Below are 25,000 nucleotides of genomic sequence, written 5' to 3' on the forward strand. Positions count from 1 at the left end.
TATACAAATATACATATATATATATGTGTGTATATATATATATATATATATATACACATACATATATATATATATTATAAGAGGATTTATTACCTCTCTCTCTCTCTCTCTCTCTCTCTCTCTCTCTCCTTTATTTCATCAATAATCCTCACTGCGAAAAGGTAGATGTCGATGACGTTCATTCGATGAAAGCGATTGTCTGTCCATTATGATATTAACAATTAATAACTGCCCACTGAGAATCTGGGTTATGTAATTGAACATTTCCCTTCCGTTTGTTTGTTTGTCATAAGAGTTACAAGTGATACAAATAATAGTAGTGATAATAATATGATTTTGTATTATATGTAAGCCAGGTCTTCAATGACGAAACAGCAAGGAACATTTATCGTTTCTGATTACCCAGATTATAATACGATAGTAATAAAAAGTTTTTTTTTTTTCATAATAGTCCTACTTTCTTCGGAGTAAAGAAAAATTGACTGGAGAATAACTTATTCTTTAAGTAAAATTGATATCTGAGTCAGTAAAACCCTGTCCACATTTCCCTTCTATAAAGCTTTCATGAATTAAGGTTATGAAATATTTCATCAAAAAGGACAGATAAATTAAAATGATGATAATTTAAATTGTTCACAAAGAAATTTTAAAAAGTATAGAGATGGGGTTTTTAGGTCATAGAATTAACTATAATTGAATGTCTTATTTATTCCCTATTACTTCACCTCCCAAACAAGGCCTTAATCTCATTCCCAGTAGAAGAAAAGAGAATGGACCTAAATTTATATTGAAGGCCTTAAAAGACTGTTGGGTACTTTATACACATACTCTGAAGGCCCATCCGTTTCACTTATTTTTATTTTGCAATAAGGTCCGTATGACCTTACTGTTTTGCGACGCCGTAAAGCTACCCCTTCTAAATTTCCTCCCTATCATCCTTCTAACACTCCGGAATTATATATTTTTTACCAGCCTTCTATTTTTCATTCTTTCAACGTTAACAGAACACATGAAACCTCTCTGATCTCTTTTCCAACGACAAAGTGGTCTTATATCCAGGTCATTCTCTCTTCCAAAACTGCTCCATTTATCTGGACCTGCGCTGATAATTCACTCTAAACAACTCTCACATTTCACATGAAACGGCCACAGGTCAAGTCTAGGTCCATGCTTCGTTTTATAGATAACTCACGGGAAAGGAAAACGGTTCTACTAGGTCTTCCATACTGTAGAAAGTAAATTTCAAAGTATTTCTCACGTTAATGAGGCCTTTACATTCCACCCACGTTGTAGTTATATTAAAATCTTATTTGCCATAGGTTGATTTCAAATTGTATAGGATTTTATTTTGTTTTTTCATATTTTTTCTATCTTCTGATACTTTCCCTCATTGATTTCTTGAAGATTTCCTGTAACATCTTAACCATCGCTCTCTTATTAGTTGACAAAAATTGTTTTCAAACTAGGTTGCGGGTCTCTTACCATTCTTTATTTTGGCTAAATCCTATCTCAATCTATTGTCTCCTAGATAATTATTTCACGGGTTAATTGAACAGATACGCAGTAGAATTAACCAGACCATGCCTACATCTCTCTACTTATCATTGGAAACAGGGCTGAAACGTCAAATATATATATTTATATATATATATATATATATATATATACATACATATATATATATATATATATATAAACATAACATAGATGTAGGTATACAGTATACCTAGTGGAGTCATCTAGCTGACGCCATATTCATGAACTTTAGAAAAAAAAAATCTAAAATTCTTAGATGATTGCTGTCGAACACCAATCCAGTTACAGAGAGATAAAGCTTACTGAAAAGGACTAAGGCTATTGTTTGGAGACCAATGTGAATAGCAGGCCTATGGTAGGGATAACTGGTCTATAATAAAGAATATAATGCCAATGTAGGACAACCATAATCACTCTTTGGATATCTAAATGACTCCTCATTTGAACTAAATGGTTTTGGAAGTAGACCAAGACATATATTAAAAAAAGCATGACTAATGTAGGGAACCAGTGTTTATGAAGGCTGAAAACCCTCTGAGGGAACATCTTTACCATAATAATGAGATCAAGACTTATACTAATATAAAAGGATTTTTGAGATAATGCTACCAAAATGGTGAAAATACTGAAGGGATATTTAAATGCGAAGGGATCAATGGAAAGAAAGAAATAACGAAAGAATGAAAATTGTAGTAAATCTTGAATAAATATTTCAGAGGTAAAACTGTCCATTAAGAGAAGTTTGAGAAATATTTAAGAAAGCGGGATAATCTTACATTCCAATGGCATATCTGAGGATATACTTAAAGTAAGGCATTGTCATTCCAAATGAATTAATTAACTTTTATCAATACCATATGATTTTAATAATTTTTTTGTCATATATCATGCTTTAGTAACTTTCATTTTACTATTTCTTTCTTAAGATTCATTTCTTTCAAAAATCCATTACTTTTCATTAACTTTAATGCTGTTATAATAATTTAAAGTCTCCTCTGCACATTATTCAAATCTGCTGAACTCATCAACCTCTTATATACAGTAATCTTCTTCATAATTTTCTTATACCCAGGTGAAGTAGACGTTTTCCCCCTTTTCACTCAATGCAAACTAATGACTCATAATTTGCATTTCCTAATTGAAATAAGTTTCAAAGATCGTATACACAAAAGTATTTTACCATATGTATTGTTGTTCAGCATAACAGGAAATTAAATTCTTTCATTCCTTTTAATGTCAATGTCGAAAATATGAAATCTTCCAACTGGAATGCCCCGTGATCTTTTGCCACATCATTCTCCTACTTTTGGACCACGTGACTACTATCTAATTCTCTCTCTCTCTCTCTCTCTCTCTCTCTCTCTCTCTCTCTCAGTGTGTATCAACTATTCAATATTGATACGCACTTTTTTGTATGATCCACGTTTTTTTTTTAAAGTACTATGATTGGCCTAATTATTGTTTGTAGATTTTAACAGTAAATTCGAAAGATTATTGTTTAAATATGTCTGGTTTCGGCTTCTCTTTAGTTCTTACAATTAATTATTCAACAAGAGTTATTTCATTTTCATTTCTTAGGAAATCATATGCTGTAGCTGATCATTTAGGCTTCCGATATTCAGTTTTTTCTTTTCATTTAAATGCAGTTTTTGCCGGGTGGATTATATCTCTTGAAGATCTTCCATGGGCACAGATTGATTTGCTTATGATGTTTGAATTATAAGCTATAGATTTCAACCATGTATTGTTTATTTATTTCGTTTTGTATCTCTTATTGTCCCAGAATTATCATTTCGTGTGCTATCTTCACAGCAGTAGGCCACTAATCATACCAATTTTCAAATATTTTTTTATCTTTGTCGCACTCTCTTCGATTATTGGACTCTGAGAACTTTCATTTACTAAGACTTATCTAAAGAGTAATAATGATAGATAAAAAAGGATTATTTGCATACTCTACTGATATAATTATTGACGCTATATACCCTACATCCATTATATCCGTAACTCTATCCGGTTTCAGTACTGCAAAACCACACTTAAAAAATTGTTTTATTATTCTGCGTCAGACCATTGTTTGTTTATGCTAGTCTGACTAAGCCTAACTGCAGCTTTTCCCATCTCCTTTCGAACGAGTATTCATTTTTGGACAGACAGAGCCGAGTTTTGTCATTGTATTTTCTTTTTGTATGTTATTCTCCTTGTATTATGTTTTTTACCTCCGCTAATGAAGTTTGAAGGAGGTTATTTTTGTGTATTTGTGTGTGTGTGTTTGTTTGTAAACAGCTTCCTGGCCACAATTGTAATTGTAGAGTAATGAAACTTAAAGGGATTACCTTTTATGTAAAAAGATGAAAATTATTAAATTTTGGAAGGTCAATGTCAAAGGTCAAGGTAACAGTCAAGCAAAATGTCCAATTCACATAATCAGCCATGAGTTTGTACTTCGTTGTCACAGAGACTTCAAACTTGGTTCATATTTGAGCATATGAAATGCACGCCAATCTATGCATGTCAAGGTCAAAGGTCAATGTCAAGGTCGAACAAAAGGTCGAGTAATAAGCTGCCACGGCTGAGGTCTGCACTCTACTGAGTACCCCTCTAGTTTTGTACTATTTTGTTCTTGTTAAGTTACGGCCAGCCTCATTCTTTTATTTTCACACTGGTGTACGCGATCCGTCAAAAATGACGGCTAAATGTTGAGATAGAGATGCACACACACACGTACACACACAGATTCATCCCCTCCATCCCCTCCTCCTGTCTTCTAAGGATATCCCTTTCATCAGGGTATGACTACTCTCTCTCCCCCTACTCAAGGGAAGGAGAGTGACCAAGTAGTTATACGTTTGGCAATGCTGCGGAGCGTGACCGCAAATATATATATATATATATATATATAGAGAGAGAGAGAGAGAGAGAGAGAGAGAGAGTAGGTTGGCCAGGGCACCAGCCACCCGTTGGGATACTACCACTAGAGAGTTATGGGGTCCTTTGATTGGCCAGACAGTACTACATTGGATCCTTCTCTTTGGTTACGGTTCATTTTCCCTGTGCTTATACATACACCAAATAGTGTAGCCTATTTTTTTACAGATTCTCCTCTGTCCTCATACATCTGACAACACTGAGATTACCAAACAATTCTTCTTCCCCCAAGGGGTTAAGCAGCTCTTTTAGGAGAAGGACACTCCAAAATCAAACCATTGCTCTCTAGTCTCAGGTAGTGCCATAGCCTCTGTACCATGGTCTTCCGCTGTCTTGGGTTAGTTTTCTTGCTTGAGTGTACACTCGGGCACACTAATCTATCTTTTTTCTCTTCCTCTTGTTTTGTTCAAGTTTTTATCGTTTATATAAGAAATATTTATTTTCATGTTGTTACTGTTATTTTAATATTTTAAATTTCCTTGTTTCATCCTCATATTTTCCTTGTTTGGGTCCCTGCGCTTATAGCATCATGCTTTTCCAACTGGGGTTGTAGCTTACCAAGTAATAATTATTACAATAATAATAATAAATACATATATATATAGTATGTATATATTATATTGATAAATATGTTATATATATACAGTATATATATATATATATATATGTATATATATATACATGTATATATATATATATATATATCCAGACACTTGATCTTCATTGTATAGGGGAGATTACTATTAAATTTTCCTATACATTTATTTAAGCTACTCTGGTGTTTACGTTTATTTTATGTGATATATACAAGGGTTAACTACGGTAGTACACCAAATTCAATCTTGACATCTCTCAAGTCTTAACCCATCCTCATAAATTCTATCATTCGGAGAACAACATATGAGTGTCAAGTCCTAAATCTTCGACGAAATACAACTGCTGTATATTCACTCTGTCATTCGTCATCTTGTCTGTCTGTCTCTTCTCCCCCCCCCCCCCCCCCCCCTCATGGCCCTCCTTTTCCTTTGGTTATACCCTAGAGGGCTAAGTCATCAGTTCTAAATGATATATGGCTTTAATTCAAAGATCTCCAATTCATGCTTCTCTTCTTGCATACATCTTTCATAGTAGATCGCCTAAATTTCTCTCTCTCTCTCTCTCTCTCTCTCTCTCTCTCTCTCTCTCTCTCTCTCTCTCTCTCTCTCTCTCTCTCATGCATACACAAACACACAGATATATATATATATATATATATATATATATATATATATATATATATATATATATGTATATATATATATATATATATATATATATATATATATATATATACACACACATAATTATGTGTACACCTTTTCCTCCTTGAAGGGGATGCTACCAGAGGAGTTCAGCTTCCAGGCTTCCCAGCATAATATGTCTCTTAACTTTTTCTTGACTCCTGACGTTGCCGGTCCTCCGTTATAGCTTGCTGAACATGCAAAAGATATATGTGTATATACACACGCACGCAATTATACATGTATACGTGTGTATATAATTACATAAATATATAATTACTTATCTATATATTTGGTCATCAAATTAATGTTACATATGTATATGCATATGAACTAATGTTATATCTTTAGGGAAGACTGCTATTTTTGTTGAGATGAAATTAATTTTCATATTCTCGGTAAAAATATATTTAAATGAAGAAATATCCACGCGTTCAAAGAGACTAGTTATGGTCAACTAAGTGTATCATTAGTCATGGATACTAAATTATGGATCCTATTCCATAGTTTATTGATTTTAAGATATTATAGTTACTCTGTAATGACAATTGCTTAAAGACAGTAACTGGTATAATGACACATTAGCGAAAAAATATAACAACGTTTTTGGGCAAAGTAATATGCAAGCGATTATCGGCTTAGTATTTGATATTATTATTATTATTATTATTATTATTATTATTATTATTATTATTATTATTATTTTTACTATTACTTGCTAGGCTACAACCCTAGTTGGAAAAGCAGAATGTTATAAGCCCAGGGGCTCCAACAGGGAAAATAGCCCAGTGAGGAAAGGAAACAAGGAAAAATAAAATATCTTACGAACAGTAACTACATTGAAATAGATATTTTTTAAATAAACTATAAAAACTTTAACAAAACAAAAGGAAGAGAAATAAGACAGAATAGTGTGCCCGAGTGTACCCTCAAGCAAGAGATCTCTAACCCAAGACAGTGGAAGACCATGGTACAGAGGTTATTGCACTACCCAAGACTAGAGAATGATGGTTTGATTTTGGAGTGTCCTCCTAGAAGAGCTGCTGACTATAGCTAAAGAGTCTCTTCTACCCTTACCAAGAGAAAGTAGCCACTGAACAATCACAGTGTAGCAGTTAATCCCATGGGCGAAGAAGAATTGTTTGATAATCACAGTGTTGTCAGGTCTATGAGAACAGAGGAGAATCTGTAAAGAATAGGCCAGACTAGTCGGTGTATGTGTAGGCAAGGGGAAAGTGAACTGTGACCAGAAAGAAGGATACAATGTAGTACTGTCTGGCCAATCAAAGGATCCCATAACACTCTAGCAGTAGTATCTCAACGGGCGGCTGGTGCCCTGGCCAACCTACTATCTAGGTCGATTTTGCAATTCGTAGTTACATATCCCAATCTGCTCTTTTGACTCATGAAGTAACTAACTTAGAATAAAGCTTCAATCATAATTCTTGCTTGTAGAGTCTTGGGATGTGATTTTATTCTTTAGTTTGAATGTGTTTGCATATTCCCGTCTTGTTTGTGTCACTAGACTTTTTTACCTTGTAATTACAGGTTTGTTGTGAACTTAGTTTCATCTTTTTTGTAGCTTTATATATTTTTTTTATTAGGAGGGGTACTTCTTTATGCATTGGTGTGGCATTTAGTAATTCACCTCAAATTAGTTTTCTTATGATTATCCAAACTAGAAATGTCAATAGTCAAATGGTAATAAAGGAATCGCCAAAAGCAACACAATTAATACTGTACTTGTTTTGGAATTGTACTCCAAGTAACACTAACAGTTGAAGCAATATTAATAGGAATAGTACTAACTATAACAGCAGAACACCGACTGGAATGGTATCAGTACTGTTAGTACAACTAGACTATTAATTTATTTATATTATTTTGGTAAAAGAATAGTTTCTTCGAAGTCATCCTGTTAAAAGATTGGTGACTTTTCTGCTGCGTTTCCCTCTTGCCATTTTGTTTTTATTTAAAGTGAATAATTTTCACCTAATCACTATACAACAATTGTCCGAGGGATGGGTAATTATTTAGCATTAAGGGAATTACTATATTTTTTGCACAAGAGATAAGGAAAATAGTTCGATTTGCTGACCAAATAAAGTAAGAAATACCCCCCCCCCAAAAAAAACTAATTTTTATGATTATTATTATTACTTTCTATTATCATGATTATTAGTGGTAGTAGTAACTGTGGCTAATTGCCCAAAATAGTTCCTCATTCTAGACCAGATTCCATCTTATCCAAGTTCCGACCCTTCCCTTCATGACATCTGTCTCACTGAACCTTCCTTTTTTTTTTCAAAACTATATCAAAGACCCAGTCAATTGCGTCCTATTTCTTTCATCTACACCACGTCGGTTTTTATTTTTTATTTATATTTTTTTTATTTTATTTATTTTTTTTTTTTTTTTGCTATTTTCTATAAGTGTTTGTTTGTACCTTTCACTAGTTTTATCTTTCCATTTTCCATGTAAGTTTATTATTATTATTATTATTATTATTATTATTATTATTATTATTATTATTATTATTTCTATTATGATAATTAGTATTTCTTGTGCATCAAATCTTTAGTAATAGAGGAATAATCTTCTACGACACATCCAGCTAAAAAAATGGAAAAAATCTAATATTTTTTGCAAAAATCCAAGTTCGGACCCTTCCCTTCATGACATCAGTCTCACTGAGCCTTACTTTTTTGTTTCAAAACTATGTTAAAGAACCAATCAATCGCGTCCTATTGCTTTCATCTACACCACTTCGGTTTTTATTTTTTATTTTTTATTTCTATTTTTGTTTTTATTTACATTTTTAATTTCTTTTACTATTTTCTATAAGTGTTTGTTTGTACCTTTCACTAGCTTTATCTTTCAATTTTCTATAAGTTTATTATTATTATTATTATCATTATTATTATTATTATTATTATTATTATTATTATTATTATTATGATAATTGGTATTGGTAGTAGTAGATGAAATTGATTGCCCAAAATAATTCCTCATTCTAGACCAGATTCACCTTCCAAATTCCGTTTCATTCTGGCATCTTGCAATATTCTTTTTGTTCCCTTTTCTTGTGCATCAAATCTTTAGTAATAGAGGAATAGTCTTCTATGACACATCCAACTAGAAAAAGAAAAAAAAATCTAATCTTTTTGCAAAAATCCAAGTTCGAACCCTTCCCTTCATGACATCTGTCTCACTGAGCCTCACTTTTTTGTTTCAAAACTATGTCAAAGAACCAATCAATCGCGTCCTATTTCTTTCATCTACACCACTTCGGTTTTTTTTCCAAACTGTATAAAAAGTGGAAACCATGTGGCTTTGGTCTTTGCTCTTACGAACTTCAATGCTTGTTTGTTTTTCTGTTCTTTTCATTCATTGGGGAAGTTTCTTTATGCTGGTGTTAGTTTTCTTGTTCTTTTCTATGATTGTGTGTGTTTGTACCTTTCATTAGCCTTATCTTTCAATTTTCCATGTAAGTTTATTATTATTATTATTATTATTATTATTATTATTATTATTATTATTATTATTATTATTATTATTAAAAGCTGAGATACAACCCTAAGTGGAATGCTAAAAAGCCTGAGGGTCCCTATAGAAAAAGCAGTCAAGTACAGAAAAGAAAAAGAGAATTAAAGAAAAAACCATAAATGAGAAATAACAACACGTATATCTCCCTATCCTTGACTGCATGTCACACCCTCATGATTTCCTTATTCGTTCATTCCTATTTTTTTCATTTCCCCTTGGCCCTGCTATAAAAGAAGCTAGACCTCATCCTTCTTTCTATCACCCATCCCTTTTGCGCCATCCATTCATTCTTCATCCCTTCAAGGCTTCTTTTTTGCAGGTCCAAACATTTTAGCTGAAACCCCTCACAGAACGCGCCCTCTGCATCACTAAACCAAAGGGTGTTGATTTGTGTCTGACAGACACCAAGTTTGTGGGGCAATATGTATAGAAAAAAATAAGGGTGAAAGGATGAGGGGTGGGTTGAGTGTAGGAGGGGCATCTATCAGTATAAGGGGTATAAAGTGAGTTTAATTTCAGCAATGATAATAATAAAAATAATAGTTTCTATATGACAGATCTATCTTTACGTTTTACTGATCTTGAAATACTTTATATCTTCCATTTACTACTCATGTACAGTTTATTTTTTTATTTCCTTTCTTCTTATGCTCAATAGGGTGCTTTTCCTTGTTGGAGCCCCTTGGGCTCGTAACATTCCTTTTTCAACTAGGGCTTTAGCTTGGATACTACTACTACTACTACTACTACTAATAATAATAATAATAATAATAATAATAATAATAATAATAATAATAATAATAATAATAATATCTCCCAATGTATAGTCCCCAGAGAAAATAGGGTTTACAATACGAAAGGTTTTTCCCTCATCTCGTCAGTCTCCACGATTTCCACTTGTGGTCACCAATGGGACTTCGTTAATCGTAGAATTTTTTTGAGGCATGATCATTTGGTAGATTTATTTAGCATTGGGAGAAATGTAGGATAAAGGTCTTGGGTGCTATTTCTTTCGATGCCTTTTTATTACATGTTCATTGCTTTGAGATTATACTATTAAACTGCGTGCGAAGGCGATGTGTGAAAATATAATTGTTAGACATGAATTCTGGCGAATATATATATATATATATATATATATATATAAATATATATATATATATATATATATATATATATATATATATATATATATATATATATATATATATATATATATATATATATATATATATATATCACCCACGAATGGCATTTAATATCGAATCTCCACCCGGCCAGAAGCCGTTACCAGCTCAGTCAGTAGAGTCTTCGCAGGCATGGTTTCCAGCCGAATAGGTGGGGGTTCGAATCTCCACCCGGCCAGAAGCTGTTACCAGCTCAGTCGGTAGAGTCTTCGCAGGCATGGTTTGCGGCCGAACAGGTGGGGGTTCGAATCTCCACCCGGCCAGAAGCTGTTACCATAAAATGAATTCCAAGTGGATATATATTCCCAAGAGAGAATTCGGTATTAAATGCCATTCGTGGGTGATATTTACATTGATTGAAATCACGTGTGCTTGTGATATATATTCATATATATATATATATATATATATATATATATATATATATATATATATGTATATATATATATGTGTGTGTGTGTGCGTGTGTGTGCGTGTATAATTTTTTTCCTTAAAGCATTTATTATAACGTATTCAAACATAATAAACACTCACACATAAATTATATATATATATATATATATATATATATACATATATACATATATATATACATATATACACACACACACATATATATATATATATATATATATATATATATATATATATATATATATATATATATATATATATCGATTCACCTGACAGTGCAATTATCCTTTTCGTGATTTCTAACTTTTTGCATAATATTTTGTTGTTGCGGAGTACACACAAGATAATATAAAGGCTCAATTTGTCTCTGAAAATTCCACCGTTACATTCTCATTACACGCTTCATCCCCTTGTTGATACTCTAAACACTTAATTACTTATTTGACCAATGTCATGATTACTGATTTCCTTTGATAAAGATATAAAACTCCAGAAACTGCGTGTTGTGATTTATTCATATTTCTGTAGTATCTCTTTATACACTGACTAACTTATTTATAGTTTTATAGTTATAGTAAACAAAAGATATATATCATATTAGTAATATTACAATAGATTGGTCATTTACAGTAGAGTAGTTAGGTTGTTTTCAGATTGCAGTATGTACACAAACAACTAAACAAGTAGCTACCATAAACAATAATCAAAGTAATAATTCATAAGTTAGGTTTAAAGGAACGTAAAGGCTCTTTAAGCAGAAGAGAGAATTGATTAGTAAATGCATATACCTCAGTACCCAGTTCTAGTGGGGTTTAACCTGTCATGTGTATGGTTCATTAAGAATGTTCTATAAACCTTGAATTTATACTTTTCCTCTAATGTATTTCAAGATACGGTAATGCCGGCTCTCGCCTGAAAAATAGCATCTGCAAGGTTTCTGTAAATCTGTTTTAAAGATAATCTTTATCACATAATATGATGAAAGGAATAGATACGAGTTATTTATACACAGTTTATTGATGTGTTATTTTGTAAGTGACCTCAGAAGCAAATGCTACTGCAATGAAGTTTCTGCAGGATGTCAAAAATCTTATTGTAGCCTAAGAAAATTGTATTTAGTGACATTCAGACTTTGAATAAGTAGATTCAATCCTAATTTTGCACGAAATCTGTAAAGACTATAGTTGTTCCAGCTACCCAACACTTTCACTATCTAACTAAAAAGTAGTTTATTGAGTCTGCGTAATTAAACATATCTTTCTGATTATAGATTTCGAAAGCTATTTTATAGTCAATTACTATCTCATCTAGGGAGAAGCATTTTGTGAAAATGTGGTTTACATTATGAACTGGAATATTAGTATTAATCTTTCATCCATTATGCTGGTTCACCGCTCTCCTTTCCGTATTTAAAGTTCCTATTCTGGTTGAACAGATTTCAAGGGATGGGGCATTATTAGAAATATATCACACTAACATTCTAAGTGAGTCTGAACTATAAACTGGAAGTTTTCCAGAGACTTTGCATTTGTTGCAGTTTGTTTTGTAAGACTTTCAATATTTTGCTTTATATAATCATATGTGTAATATGTCGAAGAGTAAATTCTATATACAGTATGTATCGCTCAAGGACCAAAGACCAGTTCATCACATTCTGATAATTCTTTGAAGTTTGTTTCTGAATGGAAATGCTGAATACAAGCTTCAAAGAAAGTTTCGGAGAAAGTGAGACATTGAAGAATGACTAGTCCCGAAATTTTGACGTATGTCTGAATCTTCTGCTTTGAAATTACTACCGTACAGCATATCAGTAACATAGATCATTAATCTATTGAATTCTAAGCTCACGAGACCACATCGAGCCAATATTTTGTCCAGAATTCTTCCCGAACTACATGTATTATCTAAAACTCTCTCTCTCTCTCTCTCTCTTGTCCGAAGTGAAAAAAATGGTTTACCAAGCACCTTATATGTAGTATGTCATGACTCCATTATTATGGTTATTTTTGTCATTTGATCATATGGTTGAGAAGCCCATAAGGTATTTATCAGATAACGAAGTAAAAAGGATATAAGCTCTCTCTCTCTTTCTCTCTCTCTCTCTCTCTCTCTCTCTCTCTCTCTCTCTCTCTCTCTCTCTCTCACATACACACACAAACATACTTGTGCATGCTCCAGGAATTTAATCGTATGCCAACGTGAAGAATAAGCGCTCTTAAACGATAGCTTTAATAACAAAGTGCACGTTTGCATGATTATAAAACCCACCCAACACAAATCAACACCGACAAGAAATAGGACAAAGACATTCCATACAGATCGCGTGCAGCGCAAAATCTCTTATTTTTTTTTTCTTATTATTTTCTACCTTACCTTAATACAGTACATAACTTGAATTGCATTCGCCTTTCTGCCGGATTTAAACTTCAACATTCAGCATAGTAGAAAAAATTATTTGATCACAGTCACGTAAATATTCATTTTAATTATTCGCCGTTACAATTGGCTATGTGATATCTGATCAAGTTGTAGTATTTATAAACGCTTCTGTTATAATTTCCAGGGATGTAGCCTACTTTTTATAAAATAAAAAGATATAATAGAATACGATATATGTAGTTAAGTTATTCGTAAAAGTTTATTCATTTCTACAATTCCTGTTATGAAAGAGACATAGTTAGTCTTTCGTTTACACGTGGATTTTTTTATAACAAAAAGTACATGTTGGCTGTTTATTAAAAGGTAACCATAGAAAATATAAAATGCATACCATGTTGATAAGCGTAGAAGACGGTTATTGCTTCCCATGTAATAGGTGCAAAACATGAGTGGAATTTCTTCTAAGCTCCAGAAAGGTATTAAAGAAAACAATTAACTACAGCTTTTTTTTTTTGTAAACTTTCTTTTTATTGCTCTGAAAGATCATATTCCTTTATCCATTCCTTTTGTCAGCCATATCGGGTAAAAAACATTATCTGTATTTTCTGGCATGAATGATTATATCGTAACTAGTGTACGTGACCCGCCAAAGATGATGGCTAAATATTTAAATAGATATGCACATACACCTTCTTTTCTTTGGGGAATGACTACTCCCTTCCCCTACCAGACAGACGGGGAGAGTTCGGCGTTACCAAATATATATATATATATATATATATATATGTGTGTGTGTGTGTGTGTGTGTGTGTATGTATGTATGTATGTATGGATTCAAATCAACACAATTTCGTGTTCAAATAGAAATAAATTTCTGCCTCATACTTGGGATCGAACCCTAGCCCCTTTAAATGAAAGGCCAGGTCGCTTCCAACCATCCCACCAGAGGCTCTGGTGGCATGGTTGGAAGCGACCTGGCCTTTCATTTGAAGGGATAGGGGCCGATCCCAAGTATGAGGTAGAAATCTGTATGTATATATATATATATATATATATATATATATATATGTGTGTGTGTGTGTGTGTGTGTGTGTGTGTGTGTAACCAGACACTTACTCTTCATTATATAGTGGAGTTGTCTCGTCCTTCCCTATAATTAAAAAGCGTTCATACATGCTTTCTTTCATGCGATAGTAACCGTGAATGTAAGTTATAATGCATAACTTTATCATCATTTGTTGGTGAAAGCGCAAGGATTCCCAAAAATCAATGGGCTTGAGAACATTCGTACCTAGACGTACACATCTGTCCCCTTGATTCCATATGAAGACATATGTCTACTTAATTTTGAGTACGATCAAAATAAATCTGAAGTTGTTTCGCAAAAAAAGTTGATGCTCCACTAAGGACATCATTGAACATTCCAGAAACGGCGGAATTAGTTTAGCTGGTGATGGATCCTTTTTACTTTTTAATTCTGCTATTAACTGATAAATCGGAGGGTTCAGTTAGGTTATTTTCAAATTCATACGCAGATAGATTTAGGCTTCTCAACGCTTCTCTTCGGCCACTGGGCCATAAATTTCAGCCTTTTACTTTTCATCCATGATATTTTTTCTGACCTCATCGGGCTGTTCTTTTTTAGGTTCACATAGCTCCAGCTTCTTCATTTCATTGAATAACTAATCGTTTGGCTCTGCTATAAGTATGACTAATTAATCTCAGTAAACTACCAGATTTAATAATAATAATGATAATAATAATAATAATAATAATAATAATAATAATAATAATAATATTAATAATATTAATAATGATAATAATAATAATAATAATAATGATAATAATTTTGTCACAATCAGAAACCACACTCCACTTTATATAAACTTGAAGTAGCATTAAAAAAAAATTCCACTTATTTCGTCTAGTTCACCGTAATTCCCCTTTTAAACGTATATTGTGGTCCACCTCTATTCACGTCTTCACATCTATCCGCGACATTTTCTCCCAATTACCTGTTCATTCAAGCGCCTTTTTTTTTTCAACTGTTTTTACCAATAGCCATCTTTTAATTTTCCTGACTTCAATTTATCTAAATCCCGCTTATATTCTACTAGTGTACGCAACCCGTTAAGAATTACGGTTAAATATTTGTATAGATATGCGCACACACGCACACGCAGCCACCTCTCACCAGGGTATGACTACTTTTCTCCCCGCTACCCCAAGGGACGGGGAGAGCCGGCAGTTTGTTGCAGTATGTATATACATATACAGTATATATATATATATATATATATATATATATATATATATATATATATATATATATAGAGAGAGAGAGAGAGAGAGAGAGAGAGAGAGAGAGAGAGAGAGAGAGAGAGAGAGAGAGCTTGATGTATGCTCTTTATCAAATAGGGGAGATTTAGAATTAATTTCTTTTGCCAGGACCTTCAAACATTCACCAGTCTTTGCAGGTTTTATATATTATCACCAAGTAATATTAGGCCTATTCATCATATCCTCAAAAAATATCAACCACTCACTGTTTTCCACATTACAATAAGGCAAACATAACTCATCCTATGTTGTTTTGAAACAGTGGGAGTCAATCAACCAGAATTAGTATTGATATATTTCTACTTTGTCTTAATTAAAGATACGAGTGGTATCACCTCCGTTTTTGGCTACTTCCGATATCGATTTCCGGTTGAATGACGAAGACAACTTTGGCGTCGACAGGAGTGGCGTCCTTTACAACAAGAGACCTCTTGACTACGAACAGACCAATGGATATTATTTGCTGAAAATCACCGCTGACTACAAAGGTTAGTGCATGAAGTTGGAGTATTTCATTTTGATGATTGATTTGCCTTATATAGTTTATTAGTAACTTTATTGTTGTCTAATTCGTGGAGGGTGGATATGATATTTCCCATTCTGAAATCAATGTTCCCTTGTGCTTGGGAATTTCTTGGCAAAATGATTCATTTCAAAGTTGTAAAGATTTTCCTAAGACTTCATTTTTTATTCATTATGCCAAGAACCTTGCGACCTATTTACAGTATCCCCCGGGCGAATTAGCCCTTGGTTGCTAACTATAAATAAAATCTACATTGCTTTCACTTTAGCTGCCCTATAGAGTAAGCACGCACCTAAGTACTAGTATTCTACTTGTGGTATTCAACACATGATCATTGTAAATACCTTCCATGTGAAAGGAATCAGTTAATCATTCTGTAGCGTGATTAACTGGTGCGCATTAATGGCAATGGGGATTTACTGGCACCAGCAAAAAAAAAAAAAAAAAAAAAAAAAAAAAAAAAAAAAAAAAAAAAGAGAGAGATTACGATGATTGCTGTGTTAAGCACATTGTTTAATTGTGTACGTTTCGTTGGAACCATTTGTTCATTACTTCGTTCAGAGAACGGAGACAGTATTATTGTTTTATTCCGTTCAAAATTCCTCTTTAATATTTAACTCTTTATGTTCAAGTTCCCATCACAATGTAATATCAATATTCCGGATATCATTGTCAGTTAATACAAGCACATCTAGCATTTGAAACTGAAGTGAAAAAAAAAACATCCATTGAGTTTATGTAATAAGTTTGGGTATACCTGAATTGAAACGCTTACCATTTCTAAGAAGATATATATATGTATATATATATATATATATATATATAGTATATACCTATATATTTATATATATATATATATATATATATATATATATATATATATATATATATATATATATATATATATATATATATATATATATATATATATGTGTGTATGTGTATGTATCAATATATATATACATATATTTGTATGTTAGTATGCATTTACAGTATATACAGAGAAGTATGTAATCATACACACACGCAAGTACATGTGTGTGTGTTTGTGTGTTGCTGTGTGTGTATGTTCCAGGAGTGGTCGATGTCCCAGTAAGTTAATTATACAATAGATTTTACAAAATGTAATCAAATAATGCATTCAATTTCATCATCTTTACGAGTCGAGTGACTTGGATGATTTCCACGTCAGCGTGAACACACTCTTGATTGGTTCGGGAACGGAAGAGGAAATATCCTACTTAAAACTGTTACTGATTCAAAACAAACATACCGTTATTGGGTCATGTCATTGGGGCGAAGTAATGTTTATAACGGAAAATTACAAATGCATTGTTGTTGCCAATAAAAGTAGATGGAATATGGTGATGACATCAAACGTGTTTTGTTGTTTTTTAATTGTTTGTTTAAAACTGTTTTTGAGCTTTAGTTTACATTGGTAATATCTGCCACGTTACCATTTCATTCAATGTCAAAACAGAGCAACAAAATGAATCGATGTCCTGCCCTTCACAGTGAATGTGGTTTGATTTATTTTGCGTGTGATTGGGAGTTTACGTATTATTGAATTACCATCATAAATATACCTGATGAGTCGACCTGGTTGCTATATATCCATTGTTTTGTTAATTCCATTGGTCTATCCAGTTGTTACAGTGAAGAGGAAATGAATAAATTGGTATGTGTGTTTGAAACGGTTTCCAAGAAGAAAAACTTAGAACAAATTTCAAATGAGTTAAGTCATTAAGATTTATAGAAATCAGAGGATGAAGCAATAAATGTTAATATGAGCGTTATAAGAATTGGAATTGTTTAATTTGCAGACTTATTTGCAAGTAACTGTCATGAATGACTGAAGAATGTGAGAAGAGATGATCCACAGAATAGGTGAAGCAAAAAAGGATGTTTGCGAAGGATTGGGAAGACTCGAGTTGTCAATAGAAGTCAAGGTGCGAATGTAACAGATTACTGTTGAGCTTGCTCTCCTTTATGGAAGTGAAGTGTTGATGTTAGAAGCAAGTAAAATAAAAAAAGTTGAAACTGCTGAAATAAACTGTGATAAACGTAGAGGTACTTAGAAAAAGAGGTAAAGAAGGCGGGTAAACAAAAGTATGGCTAAAATTATTGAAAGATAGTTTGGAGATATAAGAAAAAAATGACAATAATATATTGGTGAAAAGATTATATAATGCATAAGTGTTAGGAGGGAGAGGAAAAGACTGGCCAAGAGAGGTTTTATGGATGGTGTAAAAGAGGTATTAGAAATAGTCTTTCGTAACCATTAAGTATGATGTGGTGTTCGATAAAAAGGAAAATGATTGAGTGCGGGCAAGACCTTCCAAACGTTGCCGTGTACGATATATATTCGTCAGCACTATGGAACCTTTTTTCCTAGCAGATTCATCTCAAATTTACCATTTAAAGTATGAATTTAGCAATGACCAAGACTAGTTTTCTCAAAAGCCAACCGTAGTTCGGGAGAACAACATATATATATATATATATATATATATATATATATATATATATATATATATATATATATTTATATATATATATATCTTTTTATATATACATATATATATGTGTGTATGCGTGTGTGTGTATATGTGTATGTGTGTATATTTATACACACACACACATGTATATATATATATATATATATATATATACATATATATACATATATATATATATATATATATATATATATATATATATATATATATATATATATATACAGTATGTGTGTGGCTGTACCTCTATATAGACTGAGAGATAGATAGAAACACGAATATACAATGTGTGTGAACCTGTCCATATATATTTTTTCATTATGCATGTAGAATTAAATAACTTCCGACAGTTGTTGACGTTATACACATTTTTCATCGCATTGCAGGTGACCACAGAAGCAACCCTTTCGGAGAGAGAATAACGGCGAAGGTGAAAGCGAGATTATACATCATAGATACTCCAGAACCACCGCGATTCGAGTCTGACCATTACTTTTTCTCTGTGCCGGAATTGGCTTCCACGGGTAGGTAGTGAATATCTCTCTCTCTCTCTCTCTCTCTCTCTCTCTCTCTCTCTCTCTCTCTCTCTCTCTCTCTCTATTCACAAGTTTAGGGCCAGAGCCTGAACACATGCAGTTCGGCGACACTTCATATTGAATGCTATTGAAAACCAGTAGGCGACCTTTTTCGTTGAAGATATTTATAAAGGGAGAAAATTAATACGTAGAAGAGTGGAAAAGAAAGAAGAGAATATAAAGATTTTGAATGAGATAAAGACAAAATATAGTATAAAAATATTTAAGGAATAAGAGAAAGAAAGAGAAGAAGGGTTTTTTGAAGAGCGAGAGAAGAAAGAGAGGAGCTTGGTAAAAGGAAACAAAAAGAATGACCTGAAGACTGATTGGAAATGAAAACGGAGATTGGGTAATGGAAAAAAATAAAAAGGGTTTTTAGTAGTAAAAGTGACAGAAACTGTTGAGGGGAAGAGGCTGATGACTCGTCTCCTAAAGCCATTTTCGCTTTCGTTATGACACAACCGCTCATGAGGACTGGTGCTAAAAATAAATTACTTCCAGATTAAAAGAAAAGGAACTGTGGCCGTCAAATGTTAATGCCTTTCCAGCATGCTGCGAAGTGGTTTTTCTTTTTTTTTATTGTGAGTGCAAAGTAGTTCAGTGGGAATGGAAATAGAGGAAGAAAGAATGTTTATTTCACAGAGAAAATAATGTAACTAGCAATGAAGGTTGGATGAAAGGACATGGAGTGAATGGATTGAATATATTTTACTTATGTTAAGAGGTGAACTTGTAAGCCTGGGATTAATTACGCAAAAAAATCTCGACTGGACATTTTCGTGGAAATCACATCTACCATCGAGGATTGCTTAGTTGTACGCCAATCTAATAAGATAATAATACTTTTGATGCTAACGAATTCTTTAAATTGGTCTAAAATACAAAATTATCAAGTTTCAACTTTATAAAGGACAAGGACGATCAAAAGAAGGGAAATATTTGTAGTTCATATCCTTCGTAGGCTACTCCTTCCCTGAAAGTTTCTCTCCATCTGAGAAATATGCAGAGTTTTCTTCTTCTTCTTCTTCTTCTTCTTCTTCTTCTTATTATTATTATTATTATTATTATTATTATTATTATTATTATTATTATACAACTCTAGTTGGAAAAGCAGGATGCTATAAGCCCAGGGGCTCCAACAGTGAAAAAAATAGCCCAGTGAGGAAAGGAAATAAGGAAATAAATACACTACAATATAAGTAATGAACAATTTAATTAAAATATTTTAAGAACAGTAACAACATTAAAATAAATCTTTCATATATAAACTAAAAAGTCTTTAAAAAACAAGGAAAAAGAATTAACATAGAATAGTGTGCCTGACTGTACCATCAAGCAAAAGAACTCTACCCCAGGACAGTGGAAGACAATGGTACAGAGTCAATGGCACTATCCAAGACTAGAGAACAATGGTTTTATTTTGGAGCGCCCTTCTAGAAGAGCCTCTTATCATAGCTTAAGAGTCTCTTCTACCAATACCAAGAGGAAAGTAGCCACTGAACAAATGCAATGCGTAGGAGAATTGTTTGGTAATCTCAGTGTTGTCAGGTGTATAAGGAAAGAAGAGAATGTGGAAATAGGCTAAACTACTCGGTGTATGTGTAGGCAAAGGAAAGATGAGCCGTAGCCAGAGAGATGGGTTCAATGTAGTACTGTCTGGTCAGTCAAAGGACCCAATAACTCTAGTGGTAGTATCTCAACTGGTGAATCTAACAGTTGATTCTGTGGAACTTCAGAAGTTCAAACTTGCAGAAAATGTTTTCATGTTGAACATGTTATCATAAGTTTCTCTTCATAGTTTAGAGATGACTTATATTTTCACGTTGTAACTGATCTTAATATATTTCATAATTTCTACTCATTACTTCTCAGATATAGTTTATTTATTTCCTTATTTCCTCTTGTGACTAAGGTGTTTCCTGTTGGAGTCCTTGGGTTTAGAGCATCGTGTTCTTTTCAACTAAGATTTTAGCTTAGCTAATAATAATAATAATAATAATAATAATAATAATAATAATAATAATAATAATAATAATAATAATAATAATAGATTTATTAACATACCTCACATTCCATTAAAGTTTCTCTGATTAAAACGCATTATGTTATATACTCTTTAGGGGCATACGTCGGGAAGGTGAAAGCCGTTGATGACGATAACGACCTCGATGCCTACATCCTTCAAGATGTCAGACCACCAGATATGGTAAGTCTCCTTCAACCCTGTTCTTGAATATTATCGCTTTGCGTATTTATAGACGCATAGACAATTGCAGGTCCTTGAACTGATGCATGTGCAAACGCTTCCAAGCACAAATACAGGATATAATAGTTTTGCTTTCCATATTTTCAAATTATATGTTTCCATTAGCTGAAATTATCTTTTAGCTTCATTGTTTCCTCACTCGATTTAGGATAAACTTGAAGGGCGTGACAATGAAACAATCTCCAATAGATTTAATAGATTTGAGAACAAAGACCTCAGAAGGATATTGGGAGGTAAATGGCAGGACACGATTAGAAATTAAACTATAAGAGAGGTCACTCGAGGGACATATGTGGATGAGATCATGATGAAGGGTAGATGGAGATGGTTTGGGCATGCTCTTCGCACTCCCCAGGAGAGATTAGTTCACCAAACGTTCAGCTGGGCTCCACAAAGCACTAGAAGAGTTGTAAGTTCCAGGCCTGCATGGCTGAGGACTATGAAGCGCGAAGTAGGAGATGATGAATGGAGAAGTATTCAATTAAAAGCCCAAGATAGAGACGACTGGCGAAATCTAACCGATGTCCTTTGTGGCAATAGGCGTAGGAGGATATGATGACGATGATGATGAAATAAAAACCAAATTATGAAACCCTACCTGCCGCAGTGTAAAAATAAACCCACGTATTGTAGGCTTTGGTGTGGTTAGCCGAAACCTATTTACCACGAATTAATGTAAGGCCATATAAGTTAGTATGTTTTTATATTTTCGAATTCACTTACATTTTATTGAAGCTTATTCACAACCTGAGCATCATTGCATAATGTTTAGGGTTTATTTTTTAGAATGAAATATGTAAACAAATCAACTACTGTATATAGACCATATTGGCCTGTAGAAGTTAAGAGGTTATTGAGGCTTTTACAATTTCCGGTATGTTTGGTAATACTGGTCTTCAGATTATATTATGAATAAACTTATTGATGATCCATCGCTGAAACCTGTGACATATATATATATATATATATATATATATATATATATATATATATATATATGTATATATATACATGTATATATATATATATATATATATATATGTGTGTGTGTGTGTGTATGTGTCTGTGTATGTGTGTGTGTGCGCGTAGAGTTTCGATAACCCAATTACCTACTTTAGAGGATGTAATCAGGCAAGTGGGTCCCGTAAAAGAGTGGTGCAGCCTCCAGGTCAAATTTAGTAGATTTGTGAATCGCTGTTGCCAACCGTTCATCAGTCCACCCAGTTCAAAATGTGTCCCAGCGTTTGTGGGGCTTAAGGATATAGGCATTAGACAAACAACATGACTCCTGGAAACATTTATATATATATATATATATATATATATATATATATATATATATATATGTGTGTGTGTGTGTGTGTGTGTATATATATATGTATAAATATATATATATATATATATATATATATATATATACACACACACATATCTATATACATATATATATGTATATATATAAATATATATATATATATATATATATATATATATATATATATACATACATTCTATTTGGAGACTCCTCACATAATTGGGATGTTTCATCGTCTGTCCCCTTCGCCATAACACATGCATTAATCAATGTTGCTTTCCCTTTTTTCCAAGAATTTTAAACATTATATAGATCCTCGTTAAAGACATCTCTGTCATTAAGACCTTCGGAAGTCCACTCTGTTCAGGTGCCACAATTGCCTACCGCGTAATGTCTGCGTGATTTTATTCCAGACCTGTAAAATTTGAGAGTGGTTCCATGAGGCTTAACTTATCCCTCTCTGAGGAAGTAGTTCCAGAAATGTACAGCCTTAAGTTTTCTCGGCGATTATTTCTCTTGACCAAAGCAGATACTAGTGTCCATTTACAGCTGGGTGGACTGATAGGCGGAGGCTGGAAACGATTCATACCTTGCCAAACGTGAATCAGGTGCTGTACCATTCAGCTGCGTGCCTAAATTTGAAAACCAAGGGGTTTTAAGTAAGCGTTTTACTTCTAGATGCCCTAATATTTTATGTATAATTATTTCTTAAATATTTTGAATTTATTATTGAAAGTGAAATAAGTTTCTCCTCTGTCAGTCAGTTCCTCATATAAGAAGGGTTTGCTCTTCTGATACTGGTTTACGGAGCCCCCTGGGAAATAATTCTTCCTTTCATTTCCTATTTGGATCCACAAAAGATCTCAGTTCCAGTCGATCACAAAATAGCAGGAAATCGAGAAGTTTGGCTTTCATTTATGGTCGTGGCCTTTCCCTCTAAATGTTTTTATTGTAAAAGTTTTCACCCGTTGCTCTGGAGGAATATTCCGAGTATTTATAATGTAGTTTTTATGCTACATTTATTTATTTGGTAAAAGTTAGTATTTTTGTGGGAATTATGTCTTTAAATATTACTGTCCCTTTTGGAAAATAGGGGGAGATGGCCTTTCTTTCTCCGGTGTGATGAACTGCACAGCATTGTTTTCACTTGATGACTCATGAAAACATTATTGCTTCCATAAACCTTCATTGGTCTTTTACGATGTCAATCCATCAGCATGTTGAACAGGGCCATTGTCGTACTTTATCAACTGACTGGAGAATCTAATAATGAGTTTTGAGTGTCGCGTTTTGGAAGGACGGAATGTTTCAGTGCTATGACTCTCGTTTCCTTTCCAACCCTCTCGTTTTGGGAGGGTCTTTTTCGAAAAATTATTGGCGTACTGTTCAACATACTTTTTTTTCGCTTCAGCAGAGGAGGGGGGAGAAAAAATATTCCTGCTCGTCGCTTTCATAGACGTCAAATGCTGTCATCTATTGTGCTGTTGTCTGCCCTTATCTGATCCTAAAATCAGCTTCTACGTGTTTTTGGCGTCTCAATCATTTTATCGCTCATTCATTCCATCGCTGTCCCTTTTCCGAATAACATTTTTATCTGTTAACATTTCAGACACCACTAGCGTTGGCAAGGCTTTTAAAATGAAAACGAAGGAAAGCACAATAAGAGAGTAAGAAAGAGATTCAATCGGCCTTTTTCCTTTATAGAAACAGTGGTACTTTTAGTCTTCAATAACCAACTCTTGTTTATATTGGTAATGGTGGTCAATGAACAGTTTTAAATGGAAGTATCTTCCCCTTATGTATCGTGAAATGAAGATGTTACCTTGTTAAAAAAACATAGAGTTTTCATAATCTCTGTGTGATGAAGGGGCTTTTTGATTTACTTTAAGTTTGCCTTAAATACAAGACCAGAATAACATTTGAGCATGACTAAAGCCTTTGTTCATCTTGAACAAAGGTGTATCGATTGAGGTATTTAGATGGAACCTAAGGAAATTTTATTTCTTAACAAATCACTCTCTCTCTCTCTCTCTCTCTCTCTCTCTCTCTCTCTCTCTCTCTCTCAATACAGGATATTGCTCACATATTGCATTTATGTATGTTCCTTTTCGTCGGATATATTTCCTTCTGTGAACACAAAAAGCAAAAAGACCGCCTTTAGGTCGTAACCTGTATTGAATCTCGGGAACATTCTG

The 25,000-nt window shown here is 33.2% G+C and overlaps 1 protein-coding gene across 1 annotated transcript in view; it reads left to right on the top strand.

Annotated features, from left to right (window-relative positions):
* The window catches only part of LOC137643246 (DE-cadherin-like), a 148,735-nt gene that overhangs the window by 1,785 nt on the left and 121,950 nt on the right, over positions 1-25,000 (top strand). The window contains exons 8-10 of the mRNA XM_068376087.1: positions 15,930-16,098; positions 19,036-19,173; positions 21,345-21,430. Of these exons, the coding sequence (XP_068232188.1) occupies positions 15,930-16,098; positions 19,036-19,173; positions 21,345-21,430 (393 nt within the window). The remainder of the gene's footprint in view (positions 1-15,929; positions 16,099-19,035; positions 19,174-21,344; positions 21,431-25,000) is intronic.

Source organism: Palaemon carinicauda, chromosome 6 (assembly GCF_036898095.1).
Source record: "Palaemon carinicauda isolate YSFRI2023 chromosome 6, ASM3689809v2, whole genome shotgun sequence".
Lineage (NCBI taxonomy): Eukaryota > Metazoa > Arthropoda > Malacostraca > Decapoda > Palaemonidae > Palaemon > Palaemon carinicauda.